General features: G+C 54.9%; 2 protein-coding genes across 11 annotated transcripts in view; both read left to right on the top strand.

The window, feature by feature from the left end:
* SH3BP2 (SH3 domain binding protein 2) overlaps window positions 1-6093 on the top strand; it is a 35752-nt gene extending 29659 nt beyond the window's left edge. For all 5 annotated transcript variants that reach the window (XM_084861685.1, XM_084861684.1, XM_084861686.1 and 2 more), the window contains 3 exons: window positions 9-90; window positions 585-644; window positions 1191-6093. In XM_084861685.1, coding sequence (XP_084717811.1) covers window positions 9-90; window positions 585-644; window positions 1191-1328 — 280 coding nt within the window. In that variant the 3' untranslated portion in view covers window positions 1329-6093. The remainder of the gene's footprint in view (window positions 1-8; window positions 91-584; window positions 645-1190) is intronic.
* Window positions 6094-7203: 1110 nt separating this feature from the next.
* ADD1 (adducin 1) overlaps window positions 7204-12823 on the top strand; it is a 69786-nt gene continuing 64166 nt past the window's right edge. For 2 of the 6 annotated variants that reach the window (XM_084906449.1, XM_084906454.1), the window contains exon 1: window positions 7205-7374. The gene's annotated coding sequence lies outside the window, so the exon portion shown is untranslated. Of the gene's footprint in view, window positions 7375-12823 lie in introns of all 6 variants that reach the window. The other 4 variants (XM_084906451.1, XM_084906452.1, XM_084906450.1 and 1 more) reach the window with 3 other exon arrangements.

Genomic DNA, 12823 nt, shown 5'->3' with positions numbered 1-12823 from the left:
CCTTCCAGGCTGTTCAAAGCCACGAGCCAGCGGGGAGAGCCGCGGGACGGACTGTACTGCATCCGCAACTCCTCCACCAAGAATGGGAAGGTAGGTGCCCAGGGCCCCGCCTCAGGCTGCAGGCGGCACACCGGGCCATAGCTCACGTCCCAGGAGCCTCTGGCCCTCCCTCCTTGGGGTCTCTGCCTGGCAGCCCGCCCCATTTATTCTCAGGAAGTGACACCATCTGCAGATTGGGGGAAGGAGGGCTGGGGCCCTGCGCTCTGAAGGGGAGTCTGCCTGGGCCAGGGCCAACGGCAGGTCGTCTGCCAGCTCTGCCTCTGCCCCTCCAGGGGCGACTCGTGTGACCTCACCGAGCCTCAGTTTCCCCCGTGTGTCAGAGAAGGTCCTGGGTGGACCAGCAGAGGCCACCTGAGGGCAGGAGCCCGGGCAGGGCTGCCCTTCCCCACCTGCTGTCCACGTGCTGGGCGCCGTCACCCCGAGGGCCAGGGCGCCCGGCCTTGATGCTGCTCTGCCTGGGTCCCCGAGGCTGCACCCCCGGCTCAGCCCGCCCTCAGCCGCTGTCCTCTGCTTTCTCCTCGAAGGTTCTGGTCGTGTGGGACGAAACCTCCAACAAAGTGAGGAACTACCGCATCTTCGAGAAGGTGAGCGGGCTGGCGGAGCGCCCTGGGCGGGAAGGGGTGCAGCTGGGGGGCCGGGCAGCAGGGATGGGAAACCTCAGCCATATAAGGCCCGCCAACCAGAGGTGAGGGGCGGGTTAGTGAAATGGCGGACCCAGTGGGCAGGCTCATGTTTCAGTTGATCCTTTTGTATCGCCCTCGACGATGTTATAACTACCACCTGGCCCTGGCAGGAACAAGGTTCCCACCCTGCCCTAGAGTGTGGGCAGGGGGCAGGCTGAGGCTGGCACCTGCGGGCACATCCCTCCCCCACTGCCTCCCCCTCCCCTGGCCTGGCTGTGTCCTCTGCAAGCTAGAGGGGGTGGGGTGACCAGCTCCTGACCCGGCTTATCTACAGCCTGGCCCCATCCGATTCCTGGTGAAGCGGGGGAGTGAGCGGGACTGGGAGGCAGGCACGGAGGGAGGAAAGGGGCAGCGGGAGCAGGCCTGTCCTATTGCTGGACGCCCCGCTTTGCACAGAGGGGAGGGGAGAGCTGGCCCAGCCGCCCTGACCTTGCCCTCCTCCGCCAGGACTCTCAGTTCTACCTGGAGGGCGAGGTGCTGTTTGTGAGCGTGGGCAGCCTGGTGGAGCACTACCACACCCACCTGCTGCCCAGCCACCAGAGCCTGCTGCTGCGGCACCCCTACGGCTACGCGGGGCCCCGGTGACGCCCGTGCCAGAGCCGCTGGCCGCGGGGACCCGCTGCCTCCTCACGCAGATGGGACTGGCCTGCGCGGAGGGAGGAGCTCTGGACGGAGGCCTCCCCACCAGATGTCCTGTGGAATCTGCCAGGCCAGGCCAGGCCCACCACGCAGGCTGACTCCCTGGAGGGCTGGAGGCTCTTGTGTCCCACCCACCCGCCCCGCTGCACTTCCCAGGAGCCCAGGGTCCTGGACAAAGCCCTGCCTGAGCATCACGGACAGGAATTCTGGTCCACACTCACCCCGCACCCAGACGGGGGGCAGGGCTGGGCATTTGGGTGGGGGCGGGGGCTGGCCCCAGGCCCCGGGACGCTAAGACTCGGGCTCCAGCAGGGGCCTTTGCTGCACAATAAAGCACAGGGACCTTGGCCGTGGAGGCCGGGCCTCACTGGGACGGAGGGGTGGCTGGCCTTCTTGGCGACACGCACCCACATCCGAGTGGTCGCCCCAGCTCCCAGCACAGGTGCTAAAGGACCTGCCCGAGGACGCAGCCGCTGGTGGAACGGGATGGAGCACAGCAGTCCGCTCAGCCCGCCTCTGAGGGCCAGGCTCTGCGGGGCTCCAGAAGCCCCGTAGGGGGAGGTGACCACTGCAGACAGAGGGGCATGGAGGGTGGGCCCTGAGTGGGCCGAGGGAAGGTGGGGATGGTGGCACCGGATGGCTGAGTCCTCCGGGCTACATGGGGATGGGCCAGCCCCGACCCATCCCTCCCTGCCGTGACAGTGCAGCCGGCGGCTCCGGCAGGCCAGCCAGGATGATGCATTTGTGTGGGAAGCGGCCTCAGCGGGGCTCAGGGCCGGCAGGATCAGCTAATCCTCGCTGCCCTCTAAGCTGGGGAAGGGAATTTGCTGTGTAAAGCCCAACCCCCGAGCAGCACTGTGCCCACCGTGCCCTGGAGGAGGCCATTGGACCCCTACCCCACCTGGCCGCGTTCTGGGGTGAGGTGGTTGGCTGGAGAAGGGGAAGGGACGAAGCTGGTCAGCTGATGCGGGAGCCGTGCCCCGGGGTGCCGGGGGGCGGGTGCAGGGGCGACAGTGGCCATCTGCTTCCAGGAACCGCGTGTCCCGCTGTCTGCAGATGTTTCCTCTACAGCTGCTGGGGTGAGGCTCAGGCAGTCACCATCCAGCCTGGGGCCCGGGACAGGGAGCTCTGGAAAACCAGCCCTTGTGCCTGCAGTCCCAGTCCTCTGCCCTCTGCCCTCTGCCCTCTGCCCTGCACTTGTTTGGGGAACTCAGTGAGGCACATCATTCTCCACTGTGGCTGTAATGTCCCTTCCTGTAAAATGCTTTTAAGCCGAAACCGGTTTTGCTCAGTGGATAGAGCTTCGGCCTGCAGACTTAAAGGTCCCAGGTTTGATTCCGGTCAAGGGCATGTACCTTGGTTGTGGGCACATCCCCAGTAGGATGTGTGCAAGGGGCAGCTGATTGATGCTTCTCTCTCATCGATGTTTCTAACTCTCTATCCCTCTCTCTTCCTCTCTGTAAAAAATCAATAAAATATATTAAAAAAAATAAAGTAAAATGCTTTTAAAATAGGTTTTTGTTGATTTTAGAGAGAGGAAGGGAGAGTGAGAGAAAGAAACACTGACAAAACATTGATCAGCTGCCTTCTGCACACCCCCCACTGGGGGATCAAGCCCACAAACTGGGCATATGCCCTAACCGGGAATTGAACTATGACTTCCTGGTTCACGGGCTGATGTTCAACCACTGAGCCACACTGTCTGGGCACCTGTAAAACTGTTAAATGGGGACTTGGGTACGAGAACAGCTTCCAGCCGGTGCATGGGGGCCTCCACGCTGGTGACGTGAGGCCGGACCCAGGACGCTAGAGCTTTTAGCTAGCATGCAGCCATGATGGAGACAGCTCAGTGGGTGAGACAGTTGAAGAGCCTGAGCTGGAAGATTTTGAGGTTCTGGGGCCCAGAGCCATGTGATAGGAACTTCTAGCTGCCAGGACAGATGCGGCCTGTGGTTGCCCAGAGTGTGGCCTGGCTTCCCTCCTGCCAGCCCCTGGCCCTCCCTCTTGGTGAACTATCCCTGGGCCCAGTGCCTCAGGTGCAAGCGTGTGTGCGTTGGGGGTGGTGGATGGGACCCTAGGCATGGTCCTCCCCCCACCCCGCATGAAGCCAGGCAGACGGGCCCCAGTTCCTGCGGAGACCTGCTCTGCATGTTCTGTGCCACTAGCGAGCACTTCCTGTGCTTGAGGCGCCGAGCTGGGCCCTTGCCGTGGTTTGCTTGGAGAAGCAGCTGCTATTCCGTTTTACAGGTGAGAAACTGAGGCCAAGGTCTGGGTTCAAGTTCCGACTCTGCTACGTGATCTCCTCCTTCCACCTCTTGGCTGTTCCAGCCCCTGGCTAGCTCCCCACCACCCTCATGGCCTCTGATAGCTACCGCGGGGTGCTCAGATCCTGGTGTGCTCATAGCTGGGATGCATTCCCGGGCTGGGAAAAGGGCCCAGACACTGGGAAGCTTCTCCAAGCCCAGGGCTGACATAGTTTTGCTTTTCCTGCAGTTGGTCAGAAAGGGCAGTGACCCTCTATACCTCCTGTTATTGGAGATTTTTATTTTTTTTTATTTTTATTTTTTAAATATATATATTTTATTGATTTTTTACAGAGAGGAAGGGAGAGGGATAGAGAGCTAGAAACATCGATGAGAGAGACATTGATCAGCTGCCTCCTGCACACCCCCTACCCGGGATATGCCCGCAACCATTGTACATGCCCTTGACCGGAATCGAACCTGGGACCCTTCAGTCTGCAGACCGACGCTCTATCCACTGAGCTAAACCGGTTTCAGCTATTGGAGATTTTTTAAAAAATATATTTTTTATTGATTTTTTTACAGAGAGGAAGAGAGAGGGATAGAGAGTCAGAAACATCAATGAGAATCACCCATCAGCTGTCTCCTGCACACCCCTAACTGGGGATGTGCCCACAACCAAGGTACATGCTCCTTGACCGGAATCGAACCTGAGACCTTTCAGTCTGCAGGCTGGCGCTCTATCCACTGAGCCAAACCGGTTTCGGCTGGAGAATTTTTATTATAAAAAGACTAGAGGCCCAGTGAACGAAATTCATGGATGGGTAGGGTCCCTAGTGGCTGTTGGTTGCTGGCTGGGGCCTTCCTTCGTTCCACATCGCCCCCTGGTGGTCAGTGCATGTTATAGTGTGTGATTGAACTCCCTATCTCCTGAGGGGACACTTTGCATATTAGGCTTTTATATAGATAGATGTTTTTAGAATCAGATGAGACCTCATAAAACAAGTCCTTAGCTCCTGGTCTCCCCCCTCCTCCTCTGGGTCACATTGTGTGGGCGTCCCCTGCTGGTCCAAGGAAGCACTTTCTGTACCTTAGGCGGAATGGGTGGCTTTGACAGGGCCCCAGGGAAGAAAAGGCCTGGGGCTTCTTGAAGGGGAGGCCCAGAGGACACAAGGCCACACTGAGTACAGGGCAGAGCTGGCAGTTGAATCAAGTTTGTCTAGAGGACCAGTGAGGGGAGGGCCACAGCCTCTGTCTCTGGCCATGACCCAGCAGTATGATCCCCTTGAGGGCAACTCATCTATATCCGGCTCTGGCTCTGTGCTGGCCCGGCCATTCCCTCCGCCCGGAAAACACTGCCTGATGGATCGCTGTCACAGGGAATCCCGAGACCTTAGGGATGGACAGATACTGGTGTGATGGTGGCAGGTGACATGGGCACTGGGCCACCTACCTCTGCACCTACCTGAACTCAATCCTGGATCTGCCACTTCCAGATTACAATGTATCTGCCGACTTTATGTCTCGGTGGTCTGACAGAACCCAGTGATGGCAGTTCGACCTCAGTCACTTTTGACGTCCCATAGAAACATTCCTTTTGTGCCAGAGCCCAGTAGCAAACCACAGTTACTTGCATCTGTGCATTTGTGGTTTTCATCAAATTTGAAAACAAAACACCTCCAGTCGTTATATCTTCAAATAGTGAATCTGTCCTTCGAACTCCATCTCCCTGATCAGGGCCTCTGATTACACACATATTAGGCCTCTGGAAGGTGTGATACTGCTCACTGGAGCTCTGCTTCTTCTTTTCTAGACTCTTCATGTTTTATTTAGTTTTTTAAAAATATATTTTACTGATATTTTACAGAGAGGAAGGGAGAGGGAATAGACAGAAACCTCGATCAGCTGCCTCCTGCACACTCCCTACTGGGGATGGGCCTGCAGCCAAGGTACATGCCCCTGACCTGAATCTAACCCAGGACCCTTCAGTCCATAGGCCGACGCTCTATCCACTGAGCCACACTGGTTAGGGTTTGTTTAGTTTTTGTTCATGTCTCCTACTTCACTCTTTCTTCCGCTGTGTCTAATCCTCTGTTCAGCCTGTGTATTTTTCAGTTCTGACATGGTATTCTTCACCTTTAGAAGTTTGACTTGGTCTTAAAAAATAAAAATATTTTTCCGATTACAGTCGACGTACAAGTTTTTAGTTTCTGGTGTACAACATAGTGATTAGACATTTATGTAACTTTTGAAGTGACGGTCCTGATAAATCTCACCCCCATCTGACACCATACATAGACTGTATTCCCTAGGCCCGTGGTCGACAAACTGTGGCTTTCGAGCCACATGCGGCTCTTCGGCCCCTTGAGTGTGGCTCTTCCACAAAATACCACATGCGGCACGCACTACAGTGCGATTGAACTTTGTGGCCCATGCGCAGAAGTTGGTTTTCGGCTCTCAAAATAAATTTCAATCGTTGTGCTGTTGACATTTGGCTCTGTTGACTAATGAGTTTCCCCGACCACTGCCCTAGGCTGTACTTGACAACTCCGTGACGGTTTGGTCTTTTGCACCTTCTGTCTGTACTGAACATGCTCAATGGTCTACTCGCCCCTCCTTCCCTGCAGCAGCCTCACGACACCCAGTGGGTCGTGCCTAGTGCTGGGTGACGGGGGCGGGTGTGAGTGAGACGGTGTGGCGGGCTGTCACTATGACCCACAGGTGGTCCCGCTGGGAGGGAGGCCTGGGCTCCTGGCTGTTCCTCCGCCGCCCAGCTCTGGGCCTCAGCTTTCCAGGGGGGTGAAGGGAACAGGAAGCTCTGCCGTCTGTCTCCGGGTCTTTTTGGGGCTCAGATGAGACAACAGGGAGGACTGGGTGGGAAGGCGCTGGTCTGTGTCTGGACCGGCCTCCAGGTCATGGGCAGGTGACCTGGAGGAGAAGATGACGGTGCTCCCCATCGGCCTCCGCGGGCCGGCGGGCACCAGGCAGCCGCCCTGCCTGTGGGGCCTTATCGGGGTCCCCAGGCCCGCGGTGCCGACCGCACCCTGGCTGGCCCCACGTCAGCCGGCGGACTCCGCGCGCCCGCTGCGGACGGGGCCCAGCACGGGCCGAGCACAGGGCGGGCTCCTTTGCTGCGGGAGCCGGCGAGCCGAGCAGGCAGAGGCCGACCGGGCCCGCACTGACCCGCACTGGCCCCGCAGGGTCAGCGCCGGGGCTGACGGGGCGTGGAGAAGGCCTCGCGGCGCGTCCGTGAGCCTGGCCCGCAGGAGGCCCCCCCAAGTCTCACCCGGGGCCGAGGGGGCGAGGCGTGTGGGCCGACCCCGTCCCCGCGCCGTAACCCAGGTTGTGGCGCCGGGCCTTCCGCGGTCGGCGGGAAGGGCGGGGCCGCGCCGAGGCCAGGCCCCGCGAACTCTAGCGGAAGCCCCGCCCCTTTCCGACAAGGCCCCGCCTCACCGAGGCCTCCAGCACGCGGACAGCCAATCGCAGGGCGCGTTGCTTAGCTGTGCGTCGCGGGCTGGGCCTATGGGGAGTCGCGTTGTTGGGCTGCGGCTACGCTAGCCGCACCCAGCTGGAGCGGCCGGGGCTGCCCGAGGGCTGAGGGGGCGGAGAGGCCGGGCGGCCGGGTGCGCGCGGCGGGCAGGGGGCGGAGCCCGAGCCGGAGCCCGAGTTGGAGCCGGAGGCGACAGGCGACGGGCGGCGGCCGCACTCGGACTTGGGGTCCTGCGCGCGGCCTGTGTTTCGTCCCTGAGGTGAGGCCGGGCGGCGGGGCCTGCAGCCTGAGGAGCGGGCGGGGGCAGCGCGGAGGGCGGGGGCGATGGAGGGGCCGCGGGGGCCGCCGTCGGAAGGGCTCCGCCCTTCGGCCTGGGCCGGTGCGGAGTGGACGCTCTGCAAGCCTTCTGCACGGGGGTGGCCGTGGGGCGCCGGGGTCTTCGTTCCCGGGCCGCGCGGAGGCGCCGGGGTCGGTGAGGAGGCGGCGGCTCCGGCCCGCCCGCTGGGCCGCCCCTCGGTGCCCGAAGGCTGGCGGCCACCGCACCGCATCCTGCCCGCCCGCCGGGCTCCGGAAAGGGCGGCTTTGCGGGCCGGGAAAGCCCGTGCCCCCGCCGCCGGGAACGGGTCGCCCCGGAACACGGCGCCGCGGGCCCTCCGCCTCTCCCCCGCCTTCCTCCCTTTCCCGTCCGGGAGCGGGGGCTCTCCGTCCACGCTGGGCTCTGGCTTGTGACGGCCAGCATGCCGGCGCTCCGGCCCTTCCACCGCCCACCTCGGAGGAGCCGTGTGGGTTCGTCCGGGGGTCGCCGGCCCCCGAGGCCGCTCCGCCCGCGGGCGGCTCCCAGGCGCCGCCGGCCTCCGGAGAGCGGTCTGCGGGTGAGAGTGGATGAGGTGGAAGCGGCTGTGGACCTGAACAAACATTTCCCCAAAGAAGACGTACTAGAACCTGGTTAGATGTTCTCTGGCTCCGCGGGCCGCCGAGAGGGGCGGGGACGGGGGAGGGCTCAGCCCGCACCCGGGGCGGGGGGGGGGGGCGGCCGGCGGGACTTGGTGCGAGTCCGGCAGGTGCCAGCGAGGTGCCCACGGCCATGGTTTCTCGGCCCGATTTAAAAATCTCCAGTCTTCGCACACGCCGCTGGGCCTGCCGCCGGGGAGGGGAGGAGGTGCACGGAGGCCGGCGTGGGCGGCGCGGCAGGTGCGGGGCCGCGGCAGGTGCGGCGTGAGCGGAGGGGCTCCTGCGGGACACGCTCTGCACTCGCCCCCAAAACAGGCGAGTTTCCCCTGGACCGCGAGCGACAGGGCCGGCCCTGCTCTCCTCCAGCTCGCTGGCGTTGCCTCATTCCGACTAGGTTTTGTTCGGCGGTATTTTGTTTTATTTGATTGTACCGCAAAGGCTGTTTGCTTAGAAGATGATTCGTTTTTAGTTATTTCAAGTAGTCATTGTTTTGAATCAGAAAACACCAAACTAGGTTAATTTGATTTTTTGTTAATTCTTACCTGAGGATTCCTCTGCCCCACCCCGCCCCACCCCTCCATTGATTTTCAGAGGGAGTGAAAGGGAAGAAAGGAGGGAGGGCGAAAAAGAGGGGGACGGAGGGAGAGAGGTGTGAGTGTGTGTGTGTGTGTGTGTGTGTGTGTGTGTGTGAGTGAGAGAGAGAGAGAGAGAGAGAGAGAGAGAGAGATGCATGGATTGTTTGCCTCCCCAGGTGGAACCTGCAACACAGGCATGTGCCCTTGACTGGGAATCAAACCCGTGACCCTTTTGTGGTTGGTGGACGCACAACAGCCAGGGTTTGGCAGTTAATTTTATTTTATTTTTTAAATATATTTTATTGATTTTTTTTTACAGAGAGGAGCAGAGAGGGATAGAGAGCTAGAAACGTCGATGAGAGAGAAACATCCACCAGCTGCCTCTTGCACACCCCCTACCGGGGATGTGCCCACAACCGGAATCGAACCTGGGACCTTTAAGTCCGCAGACCGACGCTCTACCACTGAGCCAAACCAGTTTCGGCTGGCAGTTAATTTTAAAAAGACATTTTATTATGTGAAACCTAGAGCTTAAGTGGACTTTATTTATTTAAATTTTATTGATTTTTTTTTTTTTTAGAGAGAGGAAGGGAGAGGGATAGAGAGTTGGAAACATCATGAAAGAGAATCATCGATCAGTTGCCTCTTGCACACCCCCCACTGGGGATGTGCCTGCAACCAATGTACATGCCCTTGACCAGAATCGAACCTGGGACTTACAGTTCACAGGCCGACGCTCTATCCACTGAGCCAAACTTGCTAAGGCCATACATTGTTTTAATCTGTAGGTTCCCCCTCCATCTTTTGTTATCTCTTGTAATTTATTTGTTGCTGAAACTTGATGGTTTGTCCTGTGGAGTTACATACAGTTGGATTTTATTATGCATTTCGGTTTAACTACACAGAATTTACTGTAAATTTAATCAGTTGATGTAAAGGTGTAATCAGAGTCAAGATTGATGTAGTTTCTGAACCACATCCAGCACGGCCAGGGGTGAACCTGAGGAGGGGAGGGGAGGGATTAAAGAAGACAGACAAAGAGAATGCACCTGTGCCTTGGCGAGGACACAGTGACACAGCCTGTAAGCTGTGTCACACAGAGCACACAGAGCAACACAAGGGAAGTGGTCAGCATGCTTAGTGTCTTGGGAGTCCCACCTTGCTGCACCTCCCACAGCCCAGTAGCTACCTAGGGAGGAGCAAGGAGGACTATCAGGTCAAGCTAAATTCCCTCCCCGCTGGGGCTTTTTGTGGCCCTGCCACAGGTCAGTCTGAGGCCGCTCCCTACAGACTTCATAGGTGAGTAGGCAGATGAGGATTAATAGTTTTTCTTCTTAGCAGCCCTGAAGCTCAAACTTGGTCATTATTTCATTAGGCATGGAAAATGAGGATAAATTCCTTCACCTCATTTATTAGCTGGAATGCTGTTAAAAGAGACGTCTTCTTTCTATAATTTCATTACCTTAAATTATAGCCCTTTCGGGAAAGACAGGATAAATAATAAATACTTAATTTCTGTCAGTTATTTACTAATTTAAAAAAAATATTTTATTGATTTTACACAGAGGAATTGAGAGGGACAGAGAGTTAGAAATGCTGATGAGAGAGAAACATCGACCAGTTGCCTCCTGCACACCCCACACTGGGGATGTGCCTGCAACCAAGGTACATGCCCTTGACCGGAATTGAACCTGGGACCTTTCAGTTCGCAGACCGACGCTCTACCACTGAGCCAAACCGGTCCTGGCTATTTACTGCTTTTTATAATACTGAGTTGGCATCCTCCAGAAGTAGCCAATGAGTTGTGTGTGCTTATATCATTGTGAACTCATGAATTAAAGCATATTTGATATGATTGAATACATTGTAGATATTATCTTTATTGATACTCAGATTATCCCATCTTTGTCCAAGAGTAATCGGTTCAAATTGGGTCCTAACCCCTGTAGACACAGCTCTGATAGTTTCTGAGTGCTCTGCTTTTTGGTATGACAGACGGCACTGGGCTCATCCTGTACATTTTCTATCCCAGCTCTGGAATCGTACGTTTCTCAAAATGAAGAATCATATTTATTAAACACAATCTGGGCCCTGGACTCGGTTGTTCATTGCTGCTAGGTTGATTTTTTCCTGGTCTTTTCAGATCATGGGTTTCTGATATTTCCAGTTGTAAAGCAAGAAGACATTAACCTTCTTTTTAATCCTCACCCAAGGAGTGAGGATATTTTCTCCATTAATTTTTAGGGAGAGTGGAAGGGAGGGAAGGAAGGAGGGAAAGAGAGAGAGAAACATTGATGTGAGAGAGACACATCTATTGGTTGCCCCCTGTACGTGCCCCGATGTGGGGGACCAGGAATTGAATCAGCAGCCTTTTAGTATATGGGATGATTCTCCTACCAACTGAACCACAGGGCCAGTGCAACTTAACCTTCTTGATCTTACACCTGTATCTTTTTCTTCTAAAGAAACATCTTGATTCTAATTACTACTTGTTTTATCCCACACTGTATACATCTCAGTCTCAGGAGGATAATATGAACACTATGTCACCAATTAATAAAAACTGCTTAAGAGGTTGTTTTTTGTGTGCATATTTATTAGGGGTATGAAGGCTAATTACTGTGTTTAAAGCACTCAGAATAATTGCTCTATGATTTTGCTACTACTGGACGTGTACTTTGGTTCTTTCATTTTTATTTTGCTTTCAATATTTAGGGATTGATTTTTTAAAGTTGAATTTTGTCTTATAGTTATGTAAAATATGAAAAGACTCTCTTAAGCAAACATAAAGCAAGGTATATTTAAAGTAACAAAACACAATCACTTATCTATTCTCTGTATGTATGAGTTTAGTTTTTGTTTTTTTGTTTGAAAATTCAACGTATCAGTGAGATCATAGAGTATTTGTCTTTCTCTGCCTGATTTCACTTAACATAATGCCTTAGAGGTTTATCCATGTTGTAAATGTCAGGGTTTACTTTTTTTTTTATGGCTCAGTAATGTGCCAGTGTGTGTGTGTGTGTGTGAGTGATGTTCTCTTTATCCATGTATGCATCCATCCATCAGTGGGTATGTAGGTTTCTTTCATGTTTTGGCTATTGTAAACTAGAGGCCCAGGCCGGGGGCGATCAGGTCCCGGATCAGACTGGTTGGCTGCTGTAGTGCACCTCGTATCCACCGGTCATTCTGGTCGTTCCACTGTTCTGATCACTGGGTATATATGTATACATACATATACATATACATACACACACACGCACACACACACACACACACACACACACGATGAATGTGGGGGTGCATGTGTCTTTTGGAGTTTACATTTTCTTTCCATATATTCCCAGAGGTTCTATGATAGAGTTGTTTGTTTTTAAAGGAATTTCCATATTGTTTTCCATTTATATTCCCACCAACAATGCATAAGTGTTCCCTATCTCCACCGCCTTGCCAACACTTATTTCTGTATTAATAGCTGTTGTAATAGGTGTGAGGTGGTGTCTCATTGTGGTTTTGATTTGTAGTCCCCTGAGCACCTTTCATGTCCCATCTGTTGGCCATCTGTATGTCTTCTTTGGAAAAACATTTATTCAGATCCACAAGTTTTCTCCCATTTGGTAGGATGCCTAACCCTTTTAATTTTATGGGTATGTTCATACTTCCTCTTTGTTAGATAGTAGTGCACGCTACATGTTTTCCCACCATGTTTTTTTTGTTTTGTTTTTTAATTTTACTTTGGTAAAATACACATAAAATTTAACATATTAGCCATTTTTAAGTATACAGACAGTTTAGTGGTATTAAATATACTCACACTGTTGTGCAGCCATCACCACGGTCATCCCCATAACCCATTTGTTCTCATAACTCCTTTCTTGCAAAACTGAAATTCTGTAGTTTTAAACAGTAATTCCTCATTCTTCCCTTCTCCCAGCCTCCAACAACCACAATTCTTTCAGTGTCTGTGATTCTAAGTACCTCATATGAGTAGAGTTATATAACACTAGAGGCCCGGTGCATGAAATTTGTGCATGGGTACGGTCCCTAGGCGTGGCCGGCGATCGAAGTGCAAACATCTGGTGTGGAAGGGCAGGTCCCAGCTGACCTCCGGGCCCTGGGCAGCGGGGGGGAAGGAAGGCCTCTTGTATAGACAAATGTCTCCTTCCTTCTTTCCATTGTATTGTT

The sequence above is a fragment of the Pipistrellus hanaki genome, assembly GCF_964339955.1.
Source record: "Pipistrellus hanaki genome assembly, chromosome: 1".
Taxonomy (NCBI): Eukaryota; Metazoa; Chordata; class Mammalia; order Chiroptera; family Vespertilionidae; genus Pipistrellus; species Pipistrellus hanaki.
The sequence above is the reverse complement of the archived record's forward strand: the minus strand, read 5'-3'. Positions and strand labels throughout refer to the sequence as shown.